At 37.8% G+C, this 25,786-nt stretch overlaps 1 protein-coding gene across 7 annotated transcripts in view; it reads right to left on the bottom strand.

Moving 5' to 3' along the window:
- Nucleotides 1-3,875: 3,875 nt before the first annotated feature.
- The window catches only part of EFR3A (EFR3 homolog A), an 88,059-nt gene continuing 66,148 nt past the window's right edge, over nt 3,876-25,786 (bottom strand). For 6 of the 7 annotated variants that reach the window (XM_075023972.1, XM_075023971.1, XM_075023968.1 and 3 more), the window contains 9 exons: nt 23,933-24,094; nt 23,317-23,448; nt 22,727-22,794; nt 21,405-21,532; nt 13,762-13,850; nt 9,984-10,032; nt 8,776-8,879; nt 8,103-8,152; nt 3,876-6,877 (listed from right to left, as the gene is read on the bottom strand). In XM_075023972.1, coding sequence (XP_074880073.1) covers nt 6,772-6,877; nt 8,103-8,152; nt 8,776-8,879; nt 9,984-10,032; nt 13,762-13,850; nt 21,405-21,532; nt 22,727-22,794; nt 23,317-23,448; nt 23,933-24,094 — 888 coding nt within the window. In that variant the 3' untranslated portion in view covers nt 3,876-6,771. The remainder of the gene's footprint in view (nt 6,878-8,102; nt 8,153-8,775; nt 8,880-9,983; nt 10,033-13,761; nt 13,851-21,404; nt 21,533-22,726; nt 22,795-23,316; nt 23,449-23,932; nt 24,095-25,786) is intronic. The other variant, XM_075023974.1, reaches the window with a different exon arrangement.

Genomic DNA, 25,786 nt, shown 5'->3' with positions numbered 1-25,786 from the left:
CCCCCAGCTAGGGGTCAAATCACGAGCAATCTTGTTACTTTGATACGAAAGATGCGCACAAAGGTATAATCTTTATATGTCTCTCTCATTAGATTTCAGTTGTATAGCTCACAACAGTGCAAATACACAGCTTAAACCCAGAAGGTGACCTGCCCCAAATGACATATAACATCTTACTCAATGGGATTACTGATATTTCTGCATTTTTTCTGAGAACGTATTTGTAAAATCAAAACTGTACTGGTAAGGTACTTCCTCTAAGCACATCTAACTGTAAGACTGAAGGCTTGAATTCTTGATCAAAAGCAATCCGTATCATTTTAACTTCATTGACCATTCACCTGTTGACCTGCCAGAGCTGACTTGGTGCTGTGTTTGCATCACTTGTGAGATCTTTTAAAAGTTAGGTTGATGATCGCCACTCTTTCATTCAGTTCCTTTGTCTTACACTTTTCAACCGCATCCTTGATCCCTGGTGCCATATCTCCCTCCCTAGGAGGCTGTAACAGCACCTCACTCTCACCAGCAGCTTCCCCAGTGCTGAACACAGAGCGAAACAAAGCCCAGCAACACCCCCAATTCCCCCCCACCCTACAATTCTGAGTTCAGAGTTTGGGTTCAGTTCTGCATTATGTCCCAGCATAACTTCCCAGGCATCTCAGAAACTGGAATCAGAAAGCAAAACAAGGTAGTTTCACTTCCCACTTGAGGCGTCTTCAGATGTTAACCATGACAGAATGCAAAGCTCAGGTATGACATTACCTGAGACACTCGGATTCTGAGTTATACAATTCTGAGCTTGCAAACCTGCAGCAGGATTTAAAAAAAGGTTAACACTGGTGTCAAAGCTTGCCTAGTTTACGTATTGTTCTTAGTAAGTTCAACTGTCAAGGAGTCAGGTTGGTTTGTGTGATCCTGGACAGCCAGAAGCAAATCAGTAATTGATTTGAGGATCAAGTCATACCTGCCTTACTTTCTCTTGGAATTAGAAAGGTCTCCAAGAATTCTCACACTTAATGCTTCAGCTTGCTTAACAACAGCATACTTTTATTTGTTACTATTGACCGGAAAAAAAATAATAATGAAAAAGCGAACTAATCATTTTACAAAATATTTTTATGAAAAAGATTCCAAATTTCCCTTGCTTTTTAACCTTCTCTTAGAACAAAAGATTTAAACGCAGTGTAACTGAAGCTAGCAGTCAGTTGCCGAGAGGAGCTGCTCTGGAGTTGGACCAGCCCGCAGCGGAGCGGCAGATCTTGGTTTCCTGAGGCAGGGAAATGCCAGGGCAGCGGAGAGACCTGCCAGGAGCCAACAGCTCCTCTGAGAGAAGCTGACGAGGCCTGGGCATTGCCGGAGCATCTGCGGCCATCCCCGCACCTATGAAGAGCAGCCGGGGGGCGGCAGTGACCAGGAGTGCTGTTTTTGCCCAACAAAGTGTTTGCCCAACAAAGCGGGCAAACGGCGCGTGGGCATCAGCCAGCGTGGCGGTTTGCGCAGGAAAGGTGTCGTCACCTTGTCAGCTCAAAAGGTGAGTTAGTTGGTGGTCATCACCCTCCCAGGAGGAGACCTGCTGGTCAAACTGAAGGGCAAGAAGGAAATGCACAGGCAGTGGAAGCAGGGACAGGTCTCCTGGGAAGAGCAGAGGGACGCTGCCTGGTTCTGTAGGGATGGTGTCAGGAAGGCCAAGGTGCATCTGGAGCAGAACTTGGCAGGGGATGCAAAGAATAATAGGAAGGGCTTTGACAGGTATATAGAGGCAGGAAAGGAAGGTCAAAGAAAGTGTACCCGCTCTGATGAGCAAGACTGGCAAACCAGTAAGAAGGGATGAGGAGAAGGCTGAGGTACTCACCAGCTTTTTTTGCCTCAATATTCCCTGGCAACCTCTCTTTCCACACCTCTTGAGTAGATGGACCGCAAGGCAGGGACGGGGGGAGAAAAGTCCCTCCCACTGTAAGAGAGGATCAGGTTTGTAACCCCCTGAGGAACCTGAATATACAGAATTCTGTGGGACCTGATGTGATGCATCCCAGAGTCCAGAGGGAATTGCCTGATGTGGTTAGCAAGCCGCTCTCCATATTTGAAAAGCCATGGCAATCTTATCTGCAGACAAGATTTTAATTAACTTTACCACCCCCACCCCCCCCATTATGGTGTATGGAAAGAGGGCATTTCAGTACTTAAGCAAAATGCTAAAACTCTGCAAAATACCCATTTTTGTCCAGTGCTGAGGATGAGATCTGCATTACGCTGGTATGTTTACTTGTTTCAGAATTGGAACTTTCATCAGCGTTTTATCACAGTGATGAAAAGCTATTTCATATCTCACAACATTTATAAATAAAAATGATAATGAAAAGGTCAGATAGCTAATTAGCTGAAATGAGAAAACCCGGCCTTTAAACAAGTGAATTAAGTGCATTGCTGCTTAATGGTAAGACAAGCTCATTTCTCTGACTGACGATAGCAGTGCTGCTGCTCTGAAGCCTGCATTTAAAATACATGCTTTAGATAAAAAAAACATCCGTTTCTCCTAATTATTAGAAACTGTATTATATTCATGGTTATGCAAATAACACATGCATATGCTCACTCAGAGAAGCTGAATCTTCTGATTGCAGAAAATCAAGTAACAGAGAAGTTAGAAAATAAATATGCTATTATTCAGGCAATGTTGTCATTACTTCCTTCAGGCTTTTTTCCAGTATCTCTTATTTCAGGAAGAATTTAACACCAGAGCTGTTCCGTAGAGTAATTGCTACCACATGAATTGTGTTGATAAAGAGAAGTCTTAAATAATGTAGCTATGATTGGCTATATTTATTCATTCTTAGAGATCAGTGCTAAAATAATAAAAAAATGATAAGCAGAACAAGATGAGACATTTAGCACAGAGTTTTCCTTCTTCTCTCATTCTCACAGTAGCTCTACACTATATTTTTCAAAGATTTGGGGCATAGCTGGCCAAAACCTAGCTGTTTCCCCAAAGTGAACAACTAATCTGTTCATTACTAATCTAAAAAGATTTCCTACTTCATTAGATACTGTTTTACTTATTTCAACTTTTTAAGCACTTATTCTTTGGCTGTAAACTGATAAAGTATTAAAGATTTGGGAACATGATTTCATAAAAAACTTAATATAATTTAGGAAGACATGAACTCTGAAAACCAGATTAGAGAAAGACGACACCCACTCTCTAAAATTTCTTAAATATACACAAAGTTTTAATTAATTTCTGCAAAGATTAGGAACAGAGGAGCAAGGGAAAAAAAGATGACAATATAATACTCTATATGTTAGGATATTTCTCATGTGAGCTAGAGAATGTCCCAACTTCCTTAAAATAGAAAAAAAGAATTGTTCTTCCTACTTCTTTCAGGGTGCACTATTAAAACTATTTAAATAAATGAATGCTACCAAACAAAGAGAGTAACAAACAACAGTATACTACTCAACCCCATTAGACAGAATCACTGTTTGAAAGACATGACCTGTGGGTGAGCTGTATACAGATCTTCACACACACTGATAATTTTATTCCTTGAAATCGATACTACAAATCCAATACATTTCCTAACCAGGGAGGCAAGCCTGAAAAGCATAGCTTATTTATCTTCTTGAAACTTATTTGCTATTAGGAAATGATATTTGTATTGTTGCATTCTCGGACTTTGGTGGTCTTAGTAATAGTAATGGTTTAATCGGTTTAACCATAAATAAAAGTAGTAGTTTAATAATGGTATCACATTTGAAAAAAAAAAAAGTGTAAAATGATTTCTGTTTTACATGCCAAAAAATTATGTCATTGACATTTTAATTGTGAGCAATAAAAATTAACTGACACCTTAGAAAAGATTAATTTTAAATTTTGGTTTATTTTATTGCTTAAATGTAGATTGCACAGTGTATTCTTACATTTATTGAAACTGGTTCATTACATACAGTACATAATATATGACCATCAGAACAACAGACAAATTAGCCCTACTCTGATTTTGGACAACAGGCTATTTCTATCTTTTGAAATTAACAAGGATTTAATTTAGTTTAAAGTGACCCACTACCAAAAGCTGTAATTTTTCAAAACGACATAATGGGAAAGAGAACCCAAAGCAAAAGCTGGAATACATATAAACAGCTGGATACCAATTTATAAACATTGTGACAGTACTCAATGTGTTGCAGCTAGCACAGGGCCAGATGCATATGGAGCTTTTAAGTTCTGCAACTTGTCTCAAGAACATAAAGAGGTAAGTGAAACAAAGCAGCTTTACATTGTACAACAGCATTCTGAATTCATTTGGTTTCATTCATTAGCTACATATAACAACAGCTACCAAAACAATACATTTTACAGTCACTCCCATCTCCCAGCTGTCTAGAAAGGCCAGAGTGAACCAATTATCAACTTACAGACTCCCTGAATTTCCAGAAAGGAAGAAATTAAGTATCATGTGAACACAGAGTGTTACAAGCTCTTCATTCCCTGCACAATACCTGCACAACACCTGCATTTCCCAAACAAAGCTCATTTGAAGATTGAAAACATGGAAACCTGCCATTAGCATAAATGAAAAATACTTCATAAACAGAACAGAAAATGAAATGCTGAATCTAGTTATTTTCACATGCAGCATTCATGCAACAGAATTCAATCACAGAAACAATCCTGTATTTACAGCACAGTCTCCATACTGCAAGAGTGCAAACAGAAATACATTCTTTATTTCTTAGACTCCTTATTTTCTTTCTGTACAAAAGTGCAGAGTGTTATTTTTAAAAAATGACAGAGTGGATAAGTGTTTTACATTGTATCCCTAGGTTAGATTTACTATTTAAAAAATTACACTCTTTATATAGGCCCAAAAACTATTATATCTTACCTTAAAAAAATCAAAAAGTGAAAACTAAAAGCTAGAGTCCTATTTATGTGTAGACTGTGGTCTGATCAGGCTGATACGCTGCAGCAGTAAAAATCACAACGGAATGCTGTAGATAAGGGGCTGTTTCGTCATCCACTAACAGCTGTGATTGCACTGTTAAACTGAAAAAAAGGTCTCAATTACCTTTTGAGTTTTGTGAATGCTTTCTGAAAGTCTCAGCAAGTTATCTCATAGGTTTAAGTAGCTGATATTTCTCTGATGTTACGTCACATCAGGCTTTTAAAAGTAGTCCAGTGGAATACTGCAGTACAGTTCAGAAAACTTGAAATCCTTTTTACAGTGGGTTTGCAAATGCTTAAAACAGAAAATTAGCTGGTCTGATAACCATTCAGATCTTAGAATTATGCAATCATAGATTAATTTAGGTTGGGATTTCTGAAGGTCATCTAAACCAAGCTCCTGCTCAAAGCAGGGCTAACTGAAGTTAATCACTTTGTTCATGGCCTGATCACTGTTTATCTAAACTGCTGGCTAACTTAAATGTCTTACATTTATTATAGATATTTGAGAACATTCATTCATGTTTGTGCTGCTTCAGTCAGATTCAGATAGATTAAGGGACTTAAACCTTACTGTTCATAGCATCAACAAAGGCTGTTTTTTCTTTTTGCCTGCAGAATTTAGTGAGTCATAAAGACAGCCTTGACAATTATCATCAAAAGGTCATGATTTACTGCATCAGTTTTACTTTATTTACATTTGAATAGTATACTCAGATACATAAACCTATGAAAGTTACCATATTTTCCTTATTTCTAGAAAGGTTTGAGAAATGAAACAAAAACGAACACAGAGATGCATCTCTAAAAATGCTTTTGCTTGAAAACATAAGTAATAAATTCTTGGTCTTTAAATGGTTTCATCCAGTTTTCTTTCAATTTCTAAAATATCATTAAAAAGCTGTAATAAACTACAGAGAAATACCTCATAGAATATATTTGTAATTTCTGTATTTATGATTCAAAATGCCCTCAGTTTATTTTCTGCTATACTAAATATATCTCTCGTGTATTTATACTAAAGTAGACAGTAAAATACTACTGCATTTTCAAAAGTACAGTCTGTAAACCATAGACCTTAAGACATGAAAAATATTGCACAATTCAGTGCTTCAGGAGGTTTCTCCTCTCTTATGCAAAGCAGTTAACTTTTAGCAAGAAACACAGGACATATACTGGGCGTATATATCTAAAAAGCATGTTATATGATGCATCAAAAAAATACTTAACAAGTGTCCATTAATTCATTTACTGTACTTGAACACATGTAAGGTATTGTCTTTTTCCATATATTCCAAAATAAACAAGTTGACTAGCTATGAAAGCATGAACAAAAGGGAGCTAAGGTAGTGCTCCACTGGTTACATTTAATAAGATGAAGCAAGCCAAAAGCATTCTATTTAGATAGATAATTGAGGTGGAGAGGAGAAAAAAAACCAACCAAACAAAAAAAAAAAAAGAAAAAAGCTTTAACAGATTCTTCAGTTACATTGCCTCAAATTAGAGGAATTTACAGAAATACAAATTCCTAGAGTAACTGAAATATTCACCTACATGGCAAGACAAGTTTTAAATCTGACTTTTACATGTACTCAAATATGAAAATGAAAAAACACGATATATGGAAAACCTAACTTCAGATATATTACAGAAGAAAACAACTCAAGACAGTCTCATGAGTTTGGCTAGAGTAATCTGTATTTGGCTCATGTCCATCATTACTTTAAAGTTAGCTTAGATGAAATAAACAATAAAATTTGAAAACTCATCTTGTTCTTTCTATTGTACTCTACTCTAAATAATGTCCAGCAGACTTCAGAAGACACTTAATACACACAAAGATCTGGAAACTTCATCTCATAGACTGGAACAGACTGGTAATGAGCATGTCCAGCAGTAATGGTCATCGTTCCTGAGGGGCTAGGTGGAGGACTGTGTGAGAAGAACAATCAATATATATAATTTATAATTATATGGATTGCTTTCTTTTTTATAACTTTATACACTAATAGCTGAGAAACAAGAGTAAACTACCCCCACCCAATCATCAGTATTTTATCCTATTCCTGAAATTCTAATGAAATTATCATGCCTTGGGTTTTTTTTTGTACTCTTGCCCAAATCATCAACTTCAATGATCTTATGGAACTATGAAAACACATTTTATTACTAACAATACCATTTATACTGCACAACAGATGTGCACAACTCTCTGTAATAATGTCATGTACTATTTTGGGTGTTCGATATCTAATAACTTTCTAAAACAGATACAGCAACGGGAGAACAATTCTTCAATAGTACTGATATACACAGAAATATAAGTACACTATGACATGGTTTCTGGATATTCTTCACTATCCAAAAGGTTCAAAATACTAACAAGAAAATCAAAGTCACTGTTTTAGATGATGAATACTCTTTTTCAGTGTACTGGTTTTGGCTGGGATAGAGTTAATTTTATTTGCAGTAGCTTGTATGGGGCTATGTTTTGGATTTGTGACCAAAACGGTGTCGATAATACAGGGATGTTTCCGTTACTGCTGAGCAGTGCTTACACAGCCTCAAGGCCTTTTCTGCTTCTCACCCCACCCCACCAGCGAGTAGGCTGGGAGTGCACAAGAAGTTGGGAGGGGACCCAGCCTGGACAGCTGACCCCAACTGACCAAAGGGATGTTCCAAACCATATGACGTCATGCTCAGCGATAATAGTTTTAAGGGAAGAAGTAGGAAGTGGGGGATGTTTGGAGTTATGGCATTTGTCTTCCCAAGTAACTATTATGCACAATGAAGCCCCGCTTTCCTGGAAATGGCTAAACACCTGCCTGTCAATGGGAAGTGGTGAATGAATTCCTTGTTTTGCTTTCCTTGTGTGCACAGCTTTTGCTTTACTTATTAAACTGCCTTTATCTCAACCCATGAGTTTTCTCACTTTTACCCTTCCGATTCTCTTCCCCATTCCATTGAGGGGGAGTAAGCCAGCGGCTATGTGGGTCTGAAATGCCTACCAGGCTTAAACCACAACATTCAGTTAAGTCAATTATTTTCTGTCGATTACATGTGTTTAAGAATACTATGACACGACCATTTGAAAGTAGTCACAATTGCTTTATAATTCATTTTTTATTCATTATATTCTTCTTGCATAAAGCCTTACCGTATGGTGAGTTCCAGTATCTGTGCAAGTCTATCATGAAGCAAGTTTGCCTACAGAAAAAAAATTAAAATTGAATTATTAACTACTATATATTGAACCGAGCTAAAATGAATGTGCTAGGCCATACTCAGTGAGTGTGTTCCACATCACCACATGGCAAACCTAGGCAGCATTTCCTGTCTCAACTTCTTTTCTTGCTGCTGCAAGGATTCTGACCCCTGAAAAGGCATGTGAAATTAAGTGGGCCTCCCTTGGAATGCAAGGAATTATATAGCAGATTTTGCTGTTGCAGTTAGGAGTTTAACGAACCTGAATTACATTTAGTTATTCAAAATATATAATGGGGTATATATTGCTCCAGTTATCCCAGGATGAAAAAGGAACGGACTGTGAATCTAGATTTCAAAGATAGCAAGGAAGACATTAAGATGAAGAGTGTATGAGATTTCTATTCCTTTTCAAATGGTCTAGGAACAATCAAAAGCACACTTGAAATAGCTGGAATCTTCCAACATTGACAATAGTAGAGAAAAAAACTGAAGACAAAGAACTGAACTTCTTTAGAAGTAACAGCAGCAGTGACATGATAACATAAATCATCTTTAGCCAACACATCCCCATTAATGCTTATACTAGTATCTTCAATGCTGTATAACATTTTTCAGAAACTCACTTTGGTTTCACATTGTGCTGCAATTTCTTCAAATGGTGCTTTTTGGAACTTTTCAATCACAAGACGCCTTTTTTCTTTTTCCTGTTCTTCAAGTCCATTGTTATCTTTAAAAAAAAAAAAAAAAAAGATAAATGTAATCTTTGGCTATCAAATATAAGTGATATAAACTTTCAAATGTGCACTGCAGAAGCAAACAAGCACTGTATTTTAAGTGATGCATCCATATTCAAGTGAGCTGTCATCTGTCATTGCCTCTAAAGCAAAATGCAGATACAATTTTAGGGAGCTGGTTTGAGGAGCCCAGTTTTGCCCCTTTCTTAACTGTGTGCTTTCATTATGAGTACAGCCAGGCTTCCTTTTGCTTAATTATCTGGACTCAAGACTGCACTTCTCACTTGCTGCACACAAGTTCAGCTTCATGAGAAAAGGAGGGAGTTTCCTCCCTCCCAGTATCATGCAGACTGGTCAGCAGAATTTTCTATTCGAATTTGGGAAAAGCAAGTTCAACCTCCATAGGCTGAGTGAACCTATAACCAGCTGGAACTTTCCAGCATCTAATGAATTTAAGTACCTCAGTGATTAGGCAGGTTTGGAAAACTGTCAGATTGAATTATTGTTTAAAATATCAGTGTTGTATTGTTTAAAACATCAATGTCTAGTCCACAATTTGGATAGGATTTTGGTGGACTAGACAGCATTACTTAGCAATTACTTATAGTGACATGAAATAAGGAAACTGGATAATTTTGAGTTCTGGTAGCTGGGTCATTGCGAGAAAAATGTTCTTTTAAAAAATTGAGTGTTTCTGAAGTCCACAATGTGTACCTTACAATCTATTTTCTGAATGTACTGAAGACCTGAAAATCTTAATCCATAAAAAATATTTAAGTTGCTTTATAAATAATCACTCAATGTAACTTGAAAATCTCACGTTATTTACAGCTTGGCCTATAAGGGCAAATTTAATAATGACAGGCATTTCCAGATGCTTTTCATTCAGTTACATTAGCTTCAGAAAATGAATTCACTAAAATTACCAGGGTATCATTTCAGAAATTCAGAAATAACTAAATTTTTAAATAAATTTACTAGCTGAACAGAAACAAATGTAATACTTTAATTATGTTATTCTGGTCACAACTTTTTCTCTAGGAATTCCACAGTAATCTGGAACTATGCAGCATAAACACGATCGCAATAAATCTTACCAATTGCTTTCTTCAAAGCTTCAAAGGTGATTTCTTCAGTATTATCAACCTAAACACAAAGAAACAAAACCCATTAAACTTCACATACAACATACAGGCTTCTAAAAAATAAGGAATGTGATAAATACAGAAGGATGAAACTGCCACAGAACTTTTCTGCCTTACAAGTTTCTAATAGCTTTATTTGGAGTTTCTATAACAGCCAACAGATTGCTAATTCACATTTTTAAGCCACTGCAATTAGTGAGGAAATTATTATCAGATGAGATCAAGGAAAATTTTCCAAATTCTAGTCAAGATGTCTATGGCAACAATACTTTGGAAAAGGACTTGAATTTTGACAGAACACTCCTTTGGGTCAGGAGTATGCTGTGGTGTTTCTGTACTGCTAAGCTTCAGTACTGGTTATTAAGACAGGTGTTGCGCATAATAGTAAGGGCTTCCTAAGACTAGTTGAGTTACCAGCAATGTCATACTAAAGAAAGAGATGGTAGTGGAGGGTAGAGTGGAAAATGGTTATTGCTTTAAGCTAATTTCATACCAGTATGGGCTCCAAATAATTTGGTGCTTATGTCATAAACGTTGAAGCTAAAGGGCTCTTCATAACAAGCTATATCTGATGCACTGAGAAAATTTGTTCATTTAGCAATATGAATATCCATTTTCTGCTGCAGGTGTACTTCATTAGGAGTTGGCAATTTTGCAGCCCAAAGGAAAGATACATGAACATTTCTCTGAAGAGCTCCAGCTCATGGATCTTCCTGTTTCAGTTCTTAACAGACCTAGAGTTTCTATACCAGTAAGTATATTTACAGTGAAACCACTGTGATAGTATTAGGGGAGAGTGCTGAGATGGCAGAACAGTGTTCATCTGAATACAGCATGGTTTCTTAGCTTGGACTGCCTTCCTTTAATCTTTCAAAACTAACTACATGTAAACAGGCAGCACTTAGCTTTCCTTATCAACACAAATTGTTTACAATGGTCTAATGATTTCAGATAAAAGATCTGTAAGGTAGCAAAAAATTATTTCACCCAATTCAGAACTCTGAATTCTTTCAATTTTTTAATTAATTGACTTTACCTACTGTAAATGGAAAAGCCAGAATTAGCTGTTTCCTTTTTACATCAGTGTTATTTCAGGAGATGGAGCTATAAATGATACTTTTATAACAGATTTTACTACATTAGCATTGTATTCTCTACCTCAGAATATATAAAAGGTTAATAAATAAACAGCAAAACACCCTTTATGTCAAATATTTGTGGATATGGCTAGAGATAAAGAGTATTCAGGTTTTGAAATAATCACCTTTTATACAATTCATATTTGGTAACTATTACTTCTTTATGGCAGCCTTTCAAATTTCTAATTAACTTCCACAGCAGTTGCTGATATTAGCCAGCATTATACTTGGTTATTAATATCATAGAAGCACTAGCTGCTTTTACAACTGCTTTCATCTTATAAATGGAGATAACTATGGAATAAAACATTTTCCTGAACAGGATTCACTAACAGACTTGCCACAACAAAAAGCTTTGATCGTGCTGACAAAAGAATTGTATTCGTATTGTATACAATAATATTAGATTATTGTACACAATAATATTAGGTTAAATACAATAATATTGTATACAATAATACTACGATAGATATTTCATGGATAAACAGTCTTCTACCTAAGACAGCGTAGAAATGATACCATATATCATTAATCCTAAAACTTCAATTAATTAGGTAGTTTACCCTCTCAATCATAAAGCCTTACGCTCCTTTTTTTTGCAGTTTAATTCTGCTGACAGTTATGCATAATGTTATACTTACTAATCTACATAGCAAGAGAACCTGATTTAATATCCTTGTGGACTTTTTTCTTTTTTTTTTCTCCTCTTCAGTTACATCCAGTGTATCATCTTATGTTGCAGCTGGCCAAAAACATGCATTATGAGGGAATAAGAATTAGCAAAAATTATGGAGCATCAATATTGAAGGAACAGGCTGCCCAGAGAAGTGGTTGAGTCACCATCCCTGGAGGTGTTTGAAAAACATGTAGATGTGGCACTTAGGAGGGACATAGTTTAGTGGCAGACTTGCTAATGCTAGGTTAATGGTCGGACTCGATGATCTTAATGGTCTTTTCCAACCTAAATAATTCCATGATTCTATGAATAACCAATTGCATGATCATAATACTGGAGCCTCACCATGACCGAGAAGTTCATTCTGGTCTACCTACCAGTTTTTCAGTTGTTCACAATCAAGGTGCAGTCAGCAAATTGGAAAATATTGGTTTTCCCTTTGCATTGTAAACAAACATTGTAAAGCAACTAAAGGAGGAATACTTTGTTTCATGTGTTTCTAATTAATAAAATTCTTGTTTTTAAGAGAGACAAACAGTAATTCATTAACCAAGACACTGTACCACATTGAACTGAGAACCCATACAAAGGTTTTTATTTATCTACAACTGCTGTATCCTCTTCAAAAACGTCTATATATGAATGCTTAACATAATATCAGCATAATCATTTGAATCTGAAATGGAAACATCTCTCATTTAATTCTACTTTCAAGAGAGGTGTTCAATCACATATAATCATATATAATACATGATTTTAAAAAAGGATACTAATGGCAAACACCACCATTCCTGTTAGGAGCATTTACTTTCTTCAGAAAGCTAAAGATTATGATAATCTGGCTTATTTTTCAAACACTTTTTTCTTCTTTCTCCTTAACTTTTATCTAGTTATGCTTGCTAAAGCACAATAGCAAGAAGTGAACACAAAATATCACCTGAGGTACCATCAGCACAAAGCAGAAAGCAATAATAATAACAACGATGCAAAACATAAATCATTTCTGTCAGTAAGTTCCAAAATGAAGCTTGTTCCTTTGCAATAGCTTAATACTGCTTTTTTAACTAACATTCAGCTTGACTCTGTCCACACATTCTGTTTCATGTCCCTAGCCAGTTTGTGCTTGAAGACATTAAAGGTAGGATTCATTTGCAGGTACAAATACTCAATTTCAACATCTAATTTCCATCCCAGCCAGCAGAAATCTCATTAATAAAAATCAGAATTTTGGAAAAAGTTCAGTAGAAATAGAAATTTATTTTAAGAAATACTTCAAATGAATTGTCAAAAGTTGTGGGGTAATTTTGATTATAATACAGTCTTCCTATGGGATAATAAGCACCAGCTCCTGTACCCTACATATGAACTTTTTGTTGCTACTTTATCCTTCCTGTGACTTTAAAGCACTGTATGCTAAACTCTTCTGGAAGGGAAAAGTGATACTGTAACACAGTGGTGTAGGTAGCCTGACCCTCTCAAAGACAGGAGGTCTTCCACTAGTCTTACATCTGTCAGCCCCATGTGGGTGAACAAGACTCTCGGATTCTTCAAATGATGCAGGGATACAGACGCAGGAATTTATCTGATCCCTCAAAATGCAAAGAAAATATTTTAGAATATTTACTCATAAAATATTAGTTGTTTTGCATATATGTGTATTGCTACCCCATATTCTGTAGTACTATCTGTAAAAACTATAGTGACAAAATACTTTATATTTTTATACAGTGAGATCAGTATCAGTATCTTTGACAACACATTTCTGCAAACACAGCAGTTAAAAAAACCAAAACACCAAAGCATTTAACATTACTAGAACAACTAGACATCAGACTTTCTGGGACAACTTCATTTGCATTCCACCCCCCCCCCCCCCCCCAAGATGCTGCTTTAAAATATCCCATTATTTTCATACCTTATCCTCTGTGTTGTTGCCAGGCAGAATATCCACCTGAATAGATACCGTGTCCACAATGCTCTTCCTCCTGGAGAGTCTGTCCTCATCTAGAAGAAAAACAACTTATCTCACTTTCTGTGTAGCAGTTGAAACATGATCAATCAAATTTCTACACATCAGATGCAGATTTGTTTCTATATGCGTATTTAACCCAAGATCATCTATTTTATCATTTGGATTGTTGTGAAAAACAATCAATTACTACTCTAAATTATTAAATATGAAGGAAAATGACCTCTTTATTGTCCCTTTCCCCCTCTTACCCCAGATCTTGCCAACTTTCCCTTGAAAGCCCAGAATTTAAAAAAAATGAGATGAGATCTTATTCAAATACATAATAAATAACATAGCACATGATGATATATTGCTGCAGAGTAATTTACAAAAGCCTGAACTTATTTTTTTTTTTGTGAAACTGAAATATTAAGGTCTCAAATTGAAGGTATTCTGAAACAGGAAAGGGCTTCTTGGAAGATGACTCATTGACCGAAAAAATAAAGATTTCTGAATGGAAATGAACAATCCTTCCTTATACTTGTTACTACAAGTACCATATTCAGTGAGTCTAAAAATCTACTTGGTGAAAAAAATTCTCTCCGTTTCTAACTTCCTACAAACATTTTAGCAAGTCCAGCTGGCCTAAAAAGTTGTCAGAGTAACACCAACTGTGCTGATACTAAAAGGAGCACAACAATTTCATTAATGCTTAAGCAGATTATGATCAAATGATCCATTAGTCAATGGATTTTCCTTTTGTGACTGCATTCCTGAGACAACACATCAATAATCTTTCCTCACTTTTGACGTTTAATATATTAACATAGGATTAAAAAAAACAGTAAAAATACATTTACAGAGCTGTCATGAGGTTCCTCTAACAAATGGAGACTTGAGTGGCCTGACTTCCATGTATCTTATTTACAAAACCATGCATTGCAATGTCACATTTTCAATTTTAGCCAAGATCAAGCCATTTGGACCTGGTCATTATTACTTGATAACTTGCACTGCACACAGTTAGAAGCACCCACAGGCACTTGATACTAAGATGAAGAGAATGACTGTAAAACTCCTGTACCACAAGGTAATTTATGCTGGTTCTTTACAACCTTTGTTTAAACCACTTCTAGCAACGCGCTTTTGCAGCGCAAATATTGAGCATGAACAAAGAGAATTCATTCCAGCAGAGCTGAATATACTTAGCTTTTAAAAACAAAGAAATAACTTTCAGAAGTCTTATAAATGAAATGCCATTTTAAGATCAAGAGGCAGTGAAAGAACAAGATTAGTGAAAACCACCTGAATTCTAGCTATCTTTGCCAGGTTCTCAGAGACCCTGAGCATTTGAAGTGGCATTTTGAATGATTTACTTAATTTTTAATCCCTGGCTCACTGGTACACAACCCAATACATACAGAGTCTGAGGAAATCACTTTAGCCCTCAAGAGTAAACACAAGACAAAACTACATCTTTGCTGCCATCTTGCTGCTCTCTCTATAATTGACATGCAACCACCAGAAGATACATTTCTGGGACTACTTTGGATAAAATTCATTTTTGTAATGGGTGCCTCGCTATACTTGCCTAATAAAAATGCCCATTTATTTCTAATTTCAACATATTCAGTGGGTAAAAAAATCGTGAAAATTGCAATTTTTTTTTCTGTTATACGATATAAAGCTCACCTCCACACGCGCAAAGGAGCCCAGAGGCATGAGGGCAGTGGTGGAGCCCCAGTACCCACTGCCCCGTCCCTGCCAGGGCTGTCCCAGGAGCCTTGGCCCCATGGTCCAGCAGTGGCATCCACCCCATGGGGCAACAGGAGCAGCTCTCTGGGTCACCTCACTGACAGAGGTGGCATCCGTGACTGGGGTACGGGACACGTTGTGGGATGCAGGGGAACAGCATTTTGGGATTGCACGAGGCTTACTATGGGATGCTTAGGGGAGGAGCAAGGGCAGGGAAAAGGAGGATTGAGATGGTTTGAGATGCTTGAGAAGGAGCAAGCAACAAAAGCAGAGGAGTAAGGGGATAAAGGCATCAGTCCCTTGTAAACCAGCTGCTGATCAGTACACACATCTGGCTATGCCCTGAGCCTCATCAGTGCAGCCTGTCCCACCTTCTGATTAAATTCCATTTCTCTTTTCCTGGGTGAGGGACTCTATTCTTTGTGCAGGTGTGTGCACGGGGGTCTGAGCACAGCAACTGGAGTCAGAGCACAGGGCAGAAGGCCTGTGTGTCTGAAGTGAGCAAAGGTGCGCAGCATCCGTGCGTGATCACGAGGCAATATCAAGCTGGACCAGCAGGCGAGTAAGTGAAGTGGCCTGGGAACGGTGGGTGTCCGTGTGTCTGGCTTTCTGCGCATCTCTGAAGGGGAGGCACCTGGAAGGACCAGGAGGCCAGGACAACTGTCAGAAAGACCATGGAGCCTGAGGGGTTAACCGAGACCCATGTGTACACACACATGTGCAGTACTGTTGGGCTGGTTTTGGCTGGAACAGAGTTAATTTTCTTCACAGTAGCTACTATGGGACTATGTGTTGGATTTGTGCTGGAAACAGTGCTGATAATACAGGGATGTTCTAGCTGTTGCTGAGCAGCGCTTACACAGAGTCAAGGCCTTTTCTGCTCCTCACACTGCCCTGCCACTGAGTAGGCTGGGGGTGCACAAGAAATTGGGAGGGGACACAGCTGATCCCAACTGACCAAAGGGATATTCCAGACCATAGGACTCCAGGCTCAGCAATAAAACTAGGAGGGAGGTTGGCTGGGACGGGGGCCACTGCTCAGGCAATGGCTGGGAATTGGTAGGTTGGTGGTAAGCAACCATTTTCATTTGCATCACTTGTCTTTCTTGGGTTTTATTCCTCTCTGTGTTATTTTCCTTTTCACTACAATTTAATATTGCTATTGCCATTATTAGTATCATTTAGTTCAATTATTACACTGTTCTTACCTTAACCCACATGTTTTCTCACTTTTACCCTTCCAATTCTCTTCCCCCATCCTGTTGAGGGGAAGAAAGAGCGAGTGGCGGTGTGGTGCTTAGTTACCAGCTGGGGTTAGACAAAGACAGCCCTTTCTGGTGCCCAACGTGGGGCTCGAAGGGTTTGAGATAACAACACATTTGATTGGAATGTGGCAGATTGAATTTATAGCTGTTATTGGTGTTTAGCTATTAATTGACAAGGTCCTGTGCTTGCCATGCGGTGGGCTTGCTTTGCTGTATATTGGAGTCTCGTGCTCATTAGTGGCTGCTTTTTGCTTTTACTGCTTGCTGTACTGCTTGTCATCTTACTCTGCTGTGCCTGGGAAAATTTTGGTAACAGCAATGTTGATGCTCCTGGGCTGGCAGATAGCCAGGGCATTGGTGCTGTTTCTGTGCTGCTGTACCAGACAGGCTGGAACTCCAGCGTGAACTTGAGTCGAAGGGACTGTGACCTCTGGATCAATCCACGTGGGAGCAGGATACCCCAAAGCAGCTGTGGCTGTGGATAAGTCCACACCAGAGCAGGGACATCGCGAAGCATCTGTGGCTGTGGTTATGTCTGTGCTGCAGCAGGTATACCCCTGGAGAGACTGTGGCTCATAGATAAGGCACCACTTGGAGCAGGTACACCCCTAAGGGACTGCAGTCTGTGGATAACTCCAAGCTGGAGCAGGGGCAAGGGGAGGGGTTCTTTGCAATACTAAACCCTATAGTCTGGCCCCAAAGGGACGAGGGGTGGAGACTGTAATAGAAATACCTTTATATTGTTGTAACCCATGATTTGAGTTGCTGGTTATAGGAGCTACTATAGCAGGAACTACCTGAACCACGGAGGACAAGCCTTACAAGAAGCAGTGCAAGTGCAGCAGTGACCGGACCTGAGCTGGCTTTGGTGCCCAATAACTCCAGACAACACACCGCCTCTCCTGTCCTGACTGACCACCATAACAGATGGAGCCCAAAGTTGTGGACTAAATGAACTCAATGGACATTTTGTGGACATTTTATGGGCATTTCACAGGGGTGGTCCACAGAATAAGGGAATGACATCTGTGTATTATATCAAAGGATGGCAAGGGGAGTGGGGGTTAATGAGGATGTATTGGATAACGTGGGACTGGAGCATGATATAAATGGTATGGAATAAGAGGTGGAGAATGTGCTGGTTTTGGCTGGGATAGAGTTAATTTTCTTCACAGTAGCTACTATGGGACTATGTTTTGGATTTGTGACCGAAACAGTGTTCATAACACATGGACATTTTCATTAGTGCTGAGCACTGCTTACACAGACTCAAGGCCTCTTCTGCTTCTCACATAGCCCCACCAGCGAGTAGGCTGGGGGTACACAAGAAGCTGGGAGGGGACACAGCTGGGACAGCTGACCCCAACTATCCAAAGGGATATTCCAGACCATATGGCATCATGCTCATGGAACGTTCGGAGTGATGGCATTTGTCTTCCCAAGTAACTGTTATGTGTGACAGAGCCCTGCTTTCCTGGAGATGGCTGAACACCTGCCTGCCGATGGGAACTGGTGAATTAATTCCTTGTTTTGCTTTGCTTGCATGCACAGCTTTTGCTTTACCCATTAAACTGTTTTTATCTCAAGCCAAGAGTTTTCTCACTTTTACCCTTCTGATTCTCTTCCTCATCCCACTGGTGGGGAGTGAGCAAGTGGCTGCGCAGTGCTTGGTTGCCGGCTGGGGTTAAACCACGACAGTCCTTTCGGTAGCTGTGTCATCTCCCAACTTCTTGTGCCCCCCCAGCCTACTTGCTGGTGGGATGGGGTGAGAAGCAGAAAAGGCCTTGACACTGTGTAAGCACTGCTCAGCAATAACAAAAATATCCCTGTATTATCAACGCTCTTTTCAGCACAAAGTGAAAACATAGTCCCATACAAGCTACTATGGAAAAAATTAACTCTATCCCAGTCAAAATCAGCACAACTGTGCACAAGGAGTATCTGTACCAGCAGCTGGACTGGGGCTGTGGGCCTTGGGGACTCACATGCTCAGATGCCAGTGGGAAGGCTGGGAACCAGGAGACAGCTCGTGGGTAGATAGTGTCTAAGCCCAGCTACCAGTGGGATGCACACAGAACTTATGCACATATACATGTCCCACTAATGAGCCTTTATCCTGAACAGCCAGCAAGTAAGATGAATCATCATTCCATGAACAGCTGAGAGCTTCTTCCAACTTACTACCAAGTTCTTGTAATTTGACACAAAGACATAATTAGTACTATCACAAAAATGATACCCATAGCTCTACTACCTGCAAAGAAAATAGGAAGCTACCATGTTGTATAGTTCCAAATCAAGAATAAACACAAAGAGAAACCTTGCAGCAGCTAACATTTCTACAGGTATGTCAAGGAGATAAACAAACAAAAAAAACCCGAAAGGAAACACTAAGTACACTAAATACAACACAATTTCTGGCCTAAAGGTCTAAAGGCCTTCTAAAAGCATTTTTTTTTTGGACTGTGCACATCCTATACAGACACACTACAGCTACCAGGAGAGCAGGCTGACCTACAACTCATTGTTACCTTTTGACTTGTGTCTGCATTTATGAGGTTTTTTACCTGACGGAAATAGGGCTAAATTAAAAAAAAATTATATATGTACAGAAAAAAAGTTATTAAATGTACATTTAAGTATCAGCTTCCCCCCTCCCCCAAATAAGGAAGAGTACAAGGTACAAAATGTTGCAAGTATGAATGGCTTTCAAACTGGTAAGAAGTACCAAAAACTGGAGGAGAAACAGGATGAATATTCTATGTCTATAAGTAATTGTTAAGCATTACATCATTACTATGCAGAAACACTAGATATAATTAGGATGAAATCTTTACTGGCTTTTTGGGTTCAACCATAGCTTTCACAGGAATATATAAAAAAAAAGTGTCCGTCTTTTACTAAAATTATTGATATATTTTGAAACACTATTCTAGCATAATATAATAGTAGAAATTAAACATTTAAGTCAAAATGAAAAGTTTCAGAATTCCAAAATACTCACTTTGGTCCTGATTTAATTAAATGAAAATCTTGGAAGCTCAATGTCAGAGGATCAGAGATTAATGATCCTAATCAGATATGGTAACAGACATGAACCCCACCCATCTGATTGACATACTCTAAGATTTAGCATTAAATATGGCCATTTCTCATCACTTGAGGAGACAATTAAGCACGTACTTGCAGCTAAACTCGCTTAACCTTGTCAGAACTTGCATATCTTCCTGTGTAGGAATGCATTTTTATGAAAGTACCCAAGAAAAACCTGGCATGGTCATTTGGATATAAATACCTCTCATTTTCCAGCCAGGCTATCTTTTTTATTCCATTCTCATTCACTCACTCAAAGACAGTAAAAATTGAAAAAGTAACATTTCCTTACTTGCTACTTTACTCTTCCGCCAATACTAAAATATAACGTTAACTGTTTTTTGGATGCCAGAGAAATCATCTGTCAAGTATAGCAACATTGTCCTTTTTAGGAGATGACAACGAGCAACAGAAAACACAGACACTGCAGCTGTGTCTCAGAATATATCACTAGTTCGCCTGCTAGCACATGGGACAAAACCACATCTGTTGTTCTGGAGAACTCATTCCCTCCCATAGCAGCTATCCAAAAAGTCTTATTCAAGAGCGGGCGGCAATGTCTCTGAATCATGCTGCCAAGTGTGACAGATCTGGCACTCACTGTCCATATGTACTATGTTTCTTTCTGTGCATAAGCTACAAAACATAGGAATAATTTTCCTGCTAGGAACTTTTACTTCTCAAAAATGTCATGATTCAGACTGGGATGTCCCATAGTCTATTACAATAATAACCAGTTATGTACAGCCACAAAACACACACAGTTAGTAAAACAAATGCTTCAAACAATTTTCTTCAGTGAGTTGCTCAATTGGCTGTTGAAAATATATTAAAAGCAGAAGACACTGTGTCACATACTAAGCTAGTCATTCAATCACTATTCAGGCATCCTGGGTAGCATGGACTCTCACAAATCTGCCTCAGGCATACTTTATTTTCATCGTGTTATCTGACATTAAGCTAGCATAGGTATGTAATAGAGAAAAACATAACACTTTTGATTAAATTAACATCTGATCATTGAGAATTTGGCTAAGGCCAATAACTCAAGTCAGCATAAGGCCAGATGGCAAAAAGATGGGATATGTTTCATCTAGTGTTTATATAAAAAGGATGAAGTATGCTGACTTGTATAACCCTTCCTCTCCTGCTAACTCAAATTAATACAGAAAACCAGTAATAATCACTACTATCGTCATAGGTATTCTTTCAAAAGCAAAGACTTCATTAAAAAAAGCTGAAGTGGGTTCAAGAATTTTCTGCCCCACATCCTGAATTTAAGGAAAAATAAATCTTAAAAGGAAACAAAGTTGAAACTTCTTCGCAATAATGCTGTAGCTAATGCGAAAAGAACCCAAACATCTTGAGAAAACAAAATTATACTATGATTAAGTTTTCTTGACAAGCAGTCACATTACATTTCATTGGCACATAATACATTAAGAAAGCATTCTTAACTGGTACTTAGCAGTTTTGCCACTAATCACCACTTACCTGTTACCTGGGGTACATACGGAACTGACAATCTTTCCACACTGTATCCACTGCCTCCTAATGATTCTGCAATCTTGTTCGTCAGGAAAAATAAATTTTTTTCATCCTTCTCTAAGGATTTTGGAAGACTGTAAAAATATATATGTGAACTTATTATCTACCAATAGAGATTTGTTCATTAAGTAAAATATTTTTCCAATGTCTGCAAGCAACCAAAAAGCTGGTATGATCAATGGCAATGATTTGATGGAAATAAAACTTGCTCAGTTTTTTAGGAATGAATATACACCCCAGAATTAGTCCACTGAATACCTCAGCAATATTTTAAATTACCTTAACACTTGGTTATCTGCAATACGTTCCTCATCTATTCTGCTACATCTTGCGAGAATATGGTATTTGTTAATTAGGAAAAACTGCAGAGTAATAGTATTTGCCATTTGCCAGCAATGTGCCCTTGTAGCAAAAAAAGGCTAAGGGTATCCTGGGCTGCATTAGAAGTACTGCCAGCAGGTCAAGGGAGGACATCCTTTCCCTCTACTCAGCACTGGTAAGCACTGTGTCAAGTGCTGGGCTCTCCAGGACAGGAGAGACATGGACTTTAGAGATTCCAACAAAAGGGCCACTAAGGTGGATTAAGGGACTGGAGCATCTCTCCAATGAAGAAAGACAGAGAGAGCTGGGACAGTTCAGCATGGAGAAAAGAAGGTGGATCTTATCAATGTGTACAACTACCTTAAGGGAGAGATGGTGGAAAGACAACAGAGCTAGGCTCTTTTCAGTGGTGCCCACTGACAGGAGCAGAAGCAATAGGCACAGACAAACACAGAAGGTTCTGTTTGAACATCAGGAAACACTTCTTTACTGTGAGGGTGACCAGGCAGTGGCACAGGTTGCCCAGAGAGATTGTGGAGTCTCCATCCTTGGAGATATTCCGAAGCCATCTGGATGTGGTCCTGGACAGCCTGCGCTAGGTGACCCTGCTTGAGTAGGGGGGTTGGACCAGATGACCTCCAGAGGTCCCTTCCAACCCCACCTGTTCTGTGATTCAGTGAAAATGCATTTTGCTGTGTTAGCACTTACACCAAGCATCGAATTTTGCATATATAAGTGCCTATGACTACAATAAAAAACAAGTCTGAAAACCAGATTTTTTTCATATACGCATATATGCTTTTAATGCTTGGTTTTCTTCTGCCTATCCTGTACATTATTAAACCTCTAAATTATTTTTCACATATGCAACATATTTCAATGACGTGATTTTTAATAGTAAAATAGGTACTTCACTCTTCATTAGTTCGCATTCTATATCTACTTACTTGCATTTGTCTTTGAAAATTGTTTCTGGTAGAAAATAAGATGCTTCCAGACTTCTAGTTTCGATGACCTGAAAAAAAACCAAGACAAACAGTACAAACAGAGTAGTTCCATAGCTATTTTCTCCAATGACTAAGTTGCTTAAAGCAGTTCTACTGTAGCAGATTACCAATCCTTCACTAACACCTACCTCAGCACAAATGAGACCTTTAAAATGTCTTTTAACCAGAGAAAGAGATTGTGGCACTCACCCTTTAGATGAAAAATCTGGTTCTCATGGTCTTGTGCATGTCAGTACTGTTTTACCAAAGCCAATGAGGCTGTAAAGTCTTATACTACATGCGGATTTAGCCCGTTATATATGGTACCACAAGCAAAATAAAAATGCTATACCTTGAGAGAAGAATATTCTGTGCATAATTTTAAGAGTCAGCAAGAAATGCCATTGGAGACCAAAGACAAAGAGCAATGTTGGTGGACACAAATACAGTAGAGGAACACCACAAGCAATTACTTGACAGAAGTTATTTACCCGTTTTACAATAGAATGTCTACTGTTCTAAATTACTTAAATTACTTCATTATGTGTTACCTTGCTGACATGCTGACAAAAGGCAGGAACTGCAATCATCTGACTGAGAAAGTTTAGATATGCTGCAACCAATGCCATGACACCACAACGATTAAACATTGGCAGATTATCCTCATTGATGATGGCAAGGTCCTGAAATATAAACGATAACATTATACTTTCCAAAGTTAACAGGTTGTCAACACACTGATAGAATTTTACTCTAAGGTAAGATTAAATAGACTGGTTTGGCAAATATTTCCAACAAATCAATTAACCAAAAGCTTTCTTTGAAGGTGAGGACAGTCCGTATATTTTATGCGAAACACTGACGCAAGATCACAGGTTTTAAGAACACCCTGTCAATCTAGGGAATGTTTCAACAAATTTCCACAGCTGCTATATTTCCCAAAGAGAACATGCTGTAGAAGTTTGTAACAAATCTGATTAGCTGAAGCTTCCCTATTAATAAGTGGTATGTATGAAGTGCACTTCCTTAATAGATCAATCAAATTCAGACTGAATGATATGATTTCCAATTTTAAGATCAATATGAAAACAAAAACCAGTTATCCACATCTCCAATAACAAATATAAACTGTCAATCAATGAACCCAAGACTGATTCAGACTCATACCTGCAAAGCAATAGCTAATCGAATGAGGTCAATAACCACTTCTTCATTGGCTAGTTCAATTGTGGTAAGAGCTAGAGATGTAAACAGTAGTTCAAAGTTTTTTTGGACATTGTCTTCTTCTTTACAGCCTAAGTAGATGTGTCTGTACAACTGCTGACCATGCTATAAAAGATAAAAAAGGAAAAATAAGTATTAAAATCACAAAATAATTTAGGTTAGAAATGATAATATAAAGGTCCTCTAGTCCAACCCCCTACTCCAAGCAGGGCCAACTTTGATGTTAGATCATTTTAAATAGAGAATTAAAAAATAGAATACATGTATACACATACACAAACAAGTACACGATTAAGAAGACTACTACTTTATAACAGCAGCTTCTTTATAAATACAGCACTGTTCTATTTTATGTAGAAGTGTACAGATAGGGAAGATGATAAAGTGAATTGCACTTGAATACTGCACTGTGTGTCAGACATTGGCATTCATTTCCTATTCAGAAAAAAAATTGCCGATTTATGAAAAGAAGAAAACAAAAAGTAGATCTTGAAACATTCTCAAGAACATTCAAGTAACTGAGGAGCTTCAAGGGTTATCCTTGTGAAGACATCAAAAAGTTGTTCATTAAGCAAGGCTCCTTGAATAGCAAACCAAGAAAAAGTTCTGCTAGACGGTGTTTCAGAACATGAGTAGGACTTATTTATCAATGTGCATAGGGAGGCTCTAGCTCTAGTGAAGAACATAGGTTATCTAATTAAAGACCCTCAACTTTCAAAGTGACTTTCCTTGTAACACTGTGCTTAACCAAATTTTTGTAAATAAACTATTATCTCAACACAAAAAAAGAAATGAAAACACAGAAAGGCAGGATAAGAAGCAGGTTCTGCATGCAACCACCCCAGCATTCTTAATCTGTAGAGGATACAGGTCTTTATCAGTTGACACAGTTAATTTTCAAGATCTAAGGACTGATGCTTCATGGAAGTACTAGATCAATTTTAGAAGGAAAAAGAAAACTCATTTTAACATCTGTTTTTGACGCAGGACATAATCACTTAAGAAATAATAAAGATGTTGTTGGTCTTTTTATTACTTCTAAAATCAAATATATAGTTGTTCAAATATATGTTTTATTTAGAAAAGAGTGAAAGAGCTATTAGCAAAGCACAGAAGCTATTATGAAATAAGCACGCTAAAGGTTAGCTGTTTAAAGACACAGTATATTTGGAAAACAAAAGTAACGAAATGATTCATCCCACTGATAAAGAATTGCACTTAGATATGAAAATAAATTATGTGGATTTTCTTGACACATAGTATCTTTCTAGAAGATTGCAAAATGCAAGAAGTTCAGTATTTCCCTTTAAAAAAAGGAAAGAAATAAACCTCCTGGCTTTGAGAAAGTGGACTCAGATGAAAAGAGTGTTGTATATATGTCTGGTTTAATTCCACCTAATTTTAGGTACTGAGAATCCTAAGTATGATACACAATTGCCTTAGGATCCCCATCTAACATCAAACAAGCCTAGATGGTCATTCAGATCTTAATGGACTTCTGAGATGCTTCACCCGTCTTGTTTGATTATGCAAGGGTTCTTGGAAGAGTAGGCTGCTAACTTACACATCTACACTAGGTAACATTAGGTTTATGATATGCATCTGAAACAGTATCACATACATAATTATTGAATGACTTTATTCCCCAGGGTTAATGCTTTTTTTTTTTTTGCAAGACTGTATAATCTTTTCTTGACCTGATGAGAATCTCTTTTCCTATCCTGCCCTCTTTTTCAGATGAGAGTGTTAACAATTCAAATATATAGTTTGACAATTAAAATTTTCATCTAGCAAAAT

This window comes from Buteo buteo, chromosome 3 (genome assembly GCF_964188355.1).
Source record: "Buteo buteo chromosome 3, bButBut1.hap1.1, whole genome shotgun sequence".
Taxonomy (NCBI): Eukaryota; Metazoa; Chordata; class Aves; order Accipitriformes; family Accipitridae; genus Buteo; species Buteo buteo.
Note: the sequence above shows the minus strand (reverse complement) of the source record. Positions and strands in the feature narration are given on the sequence as shown.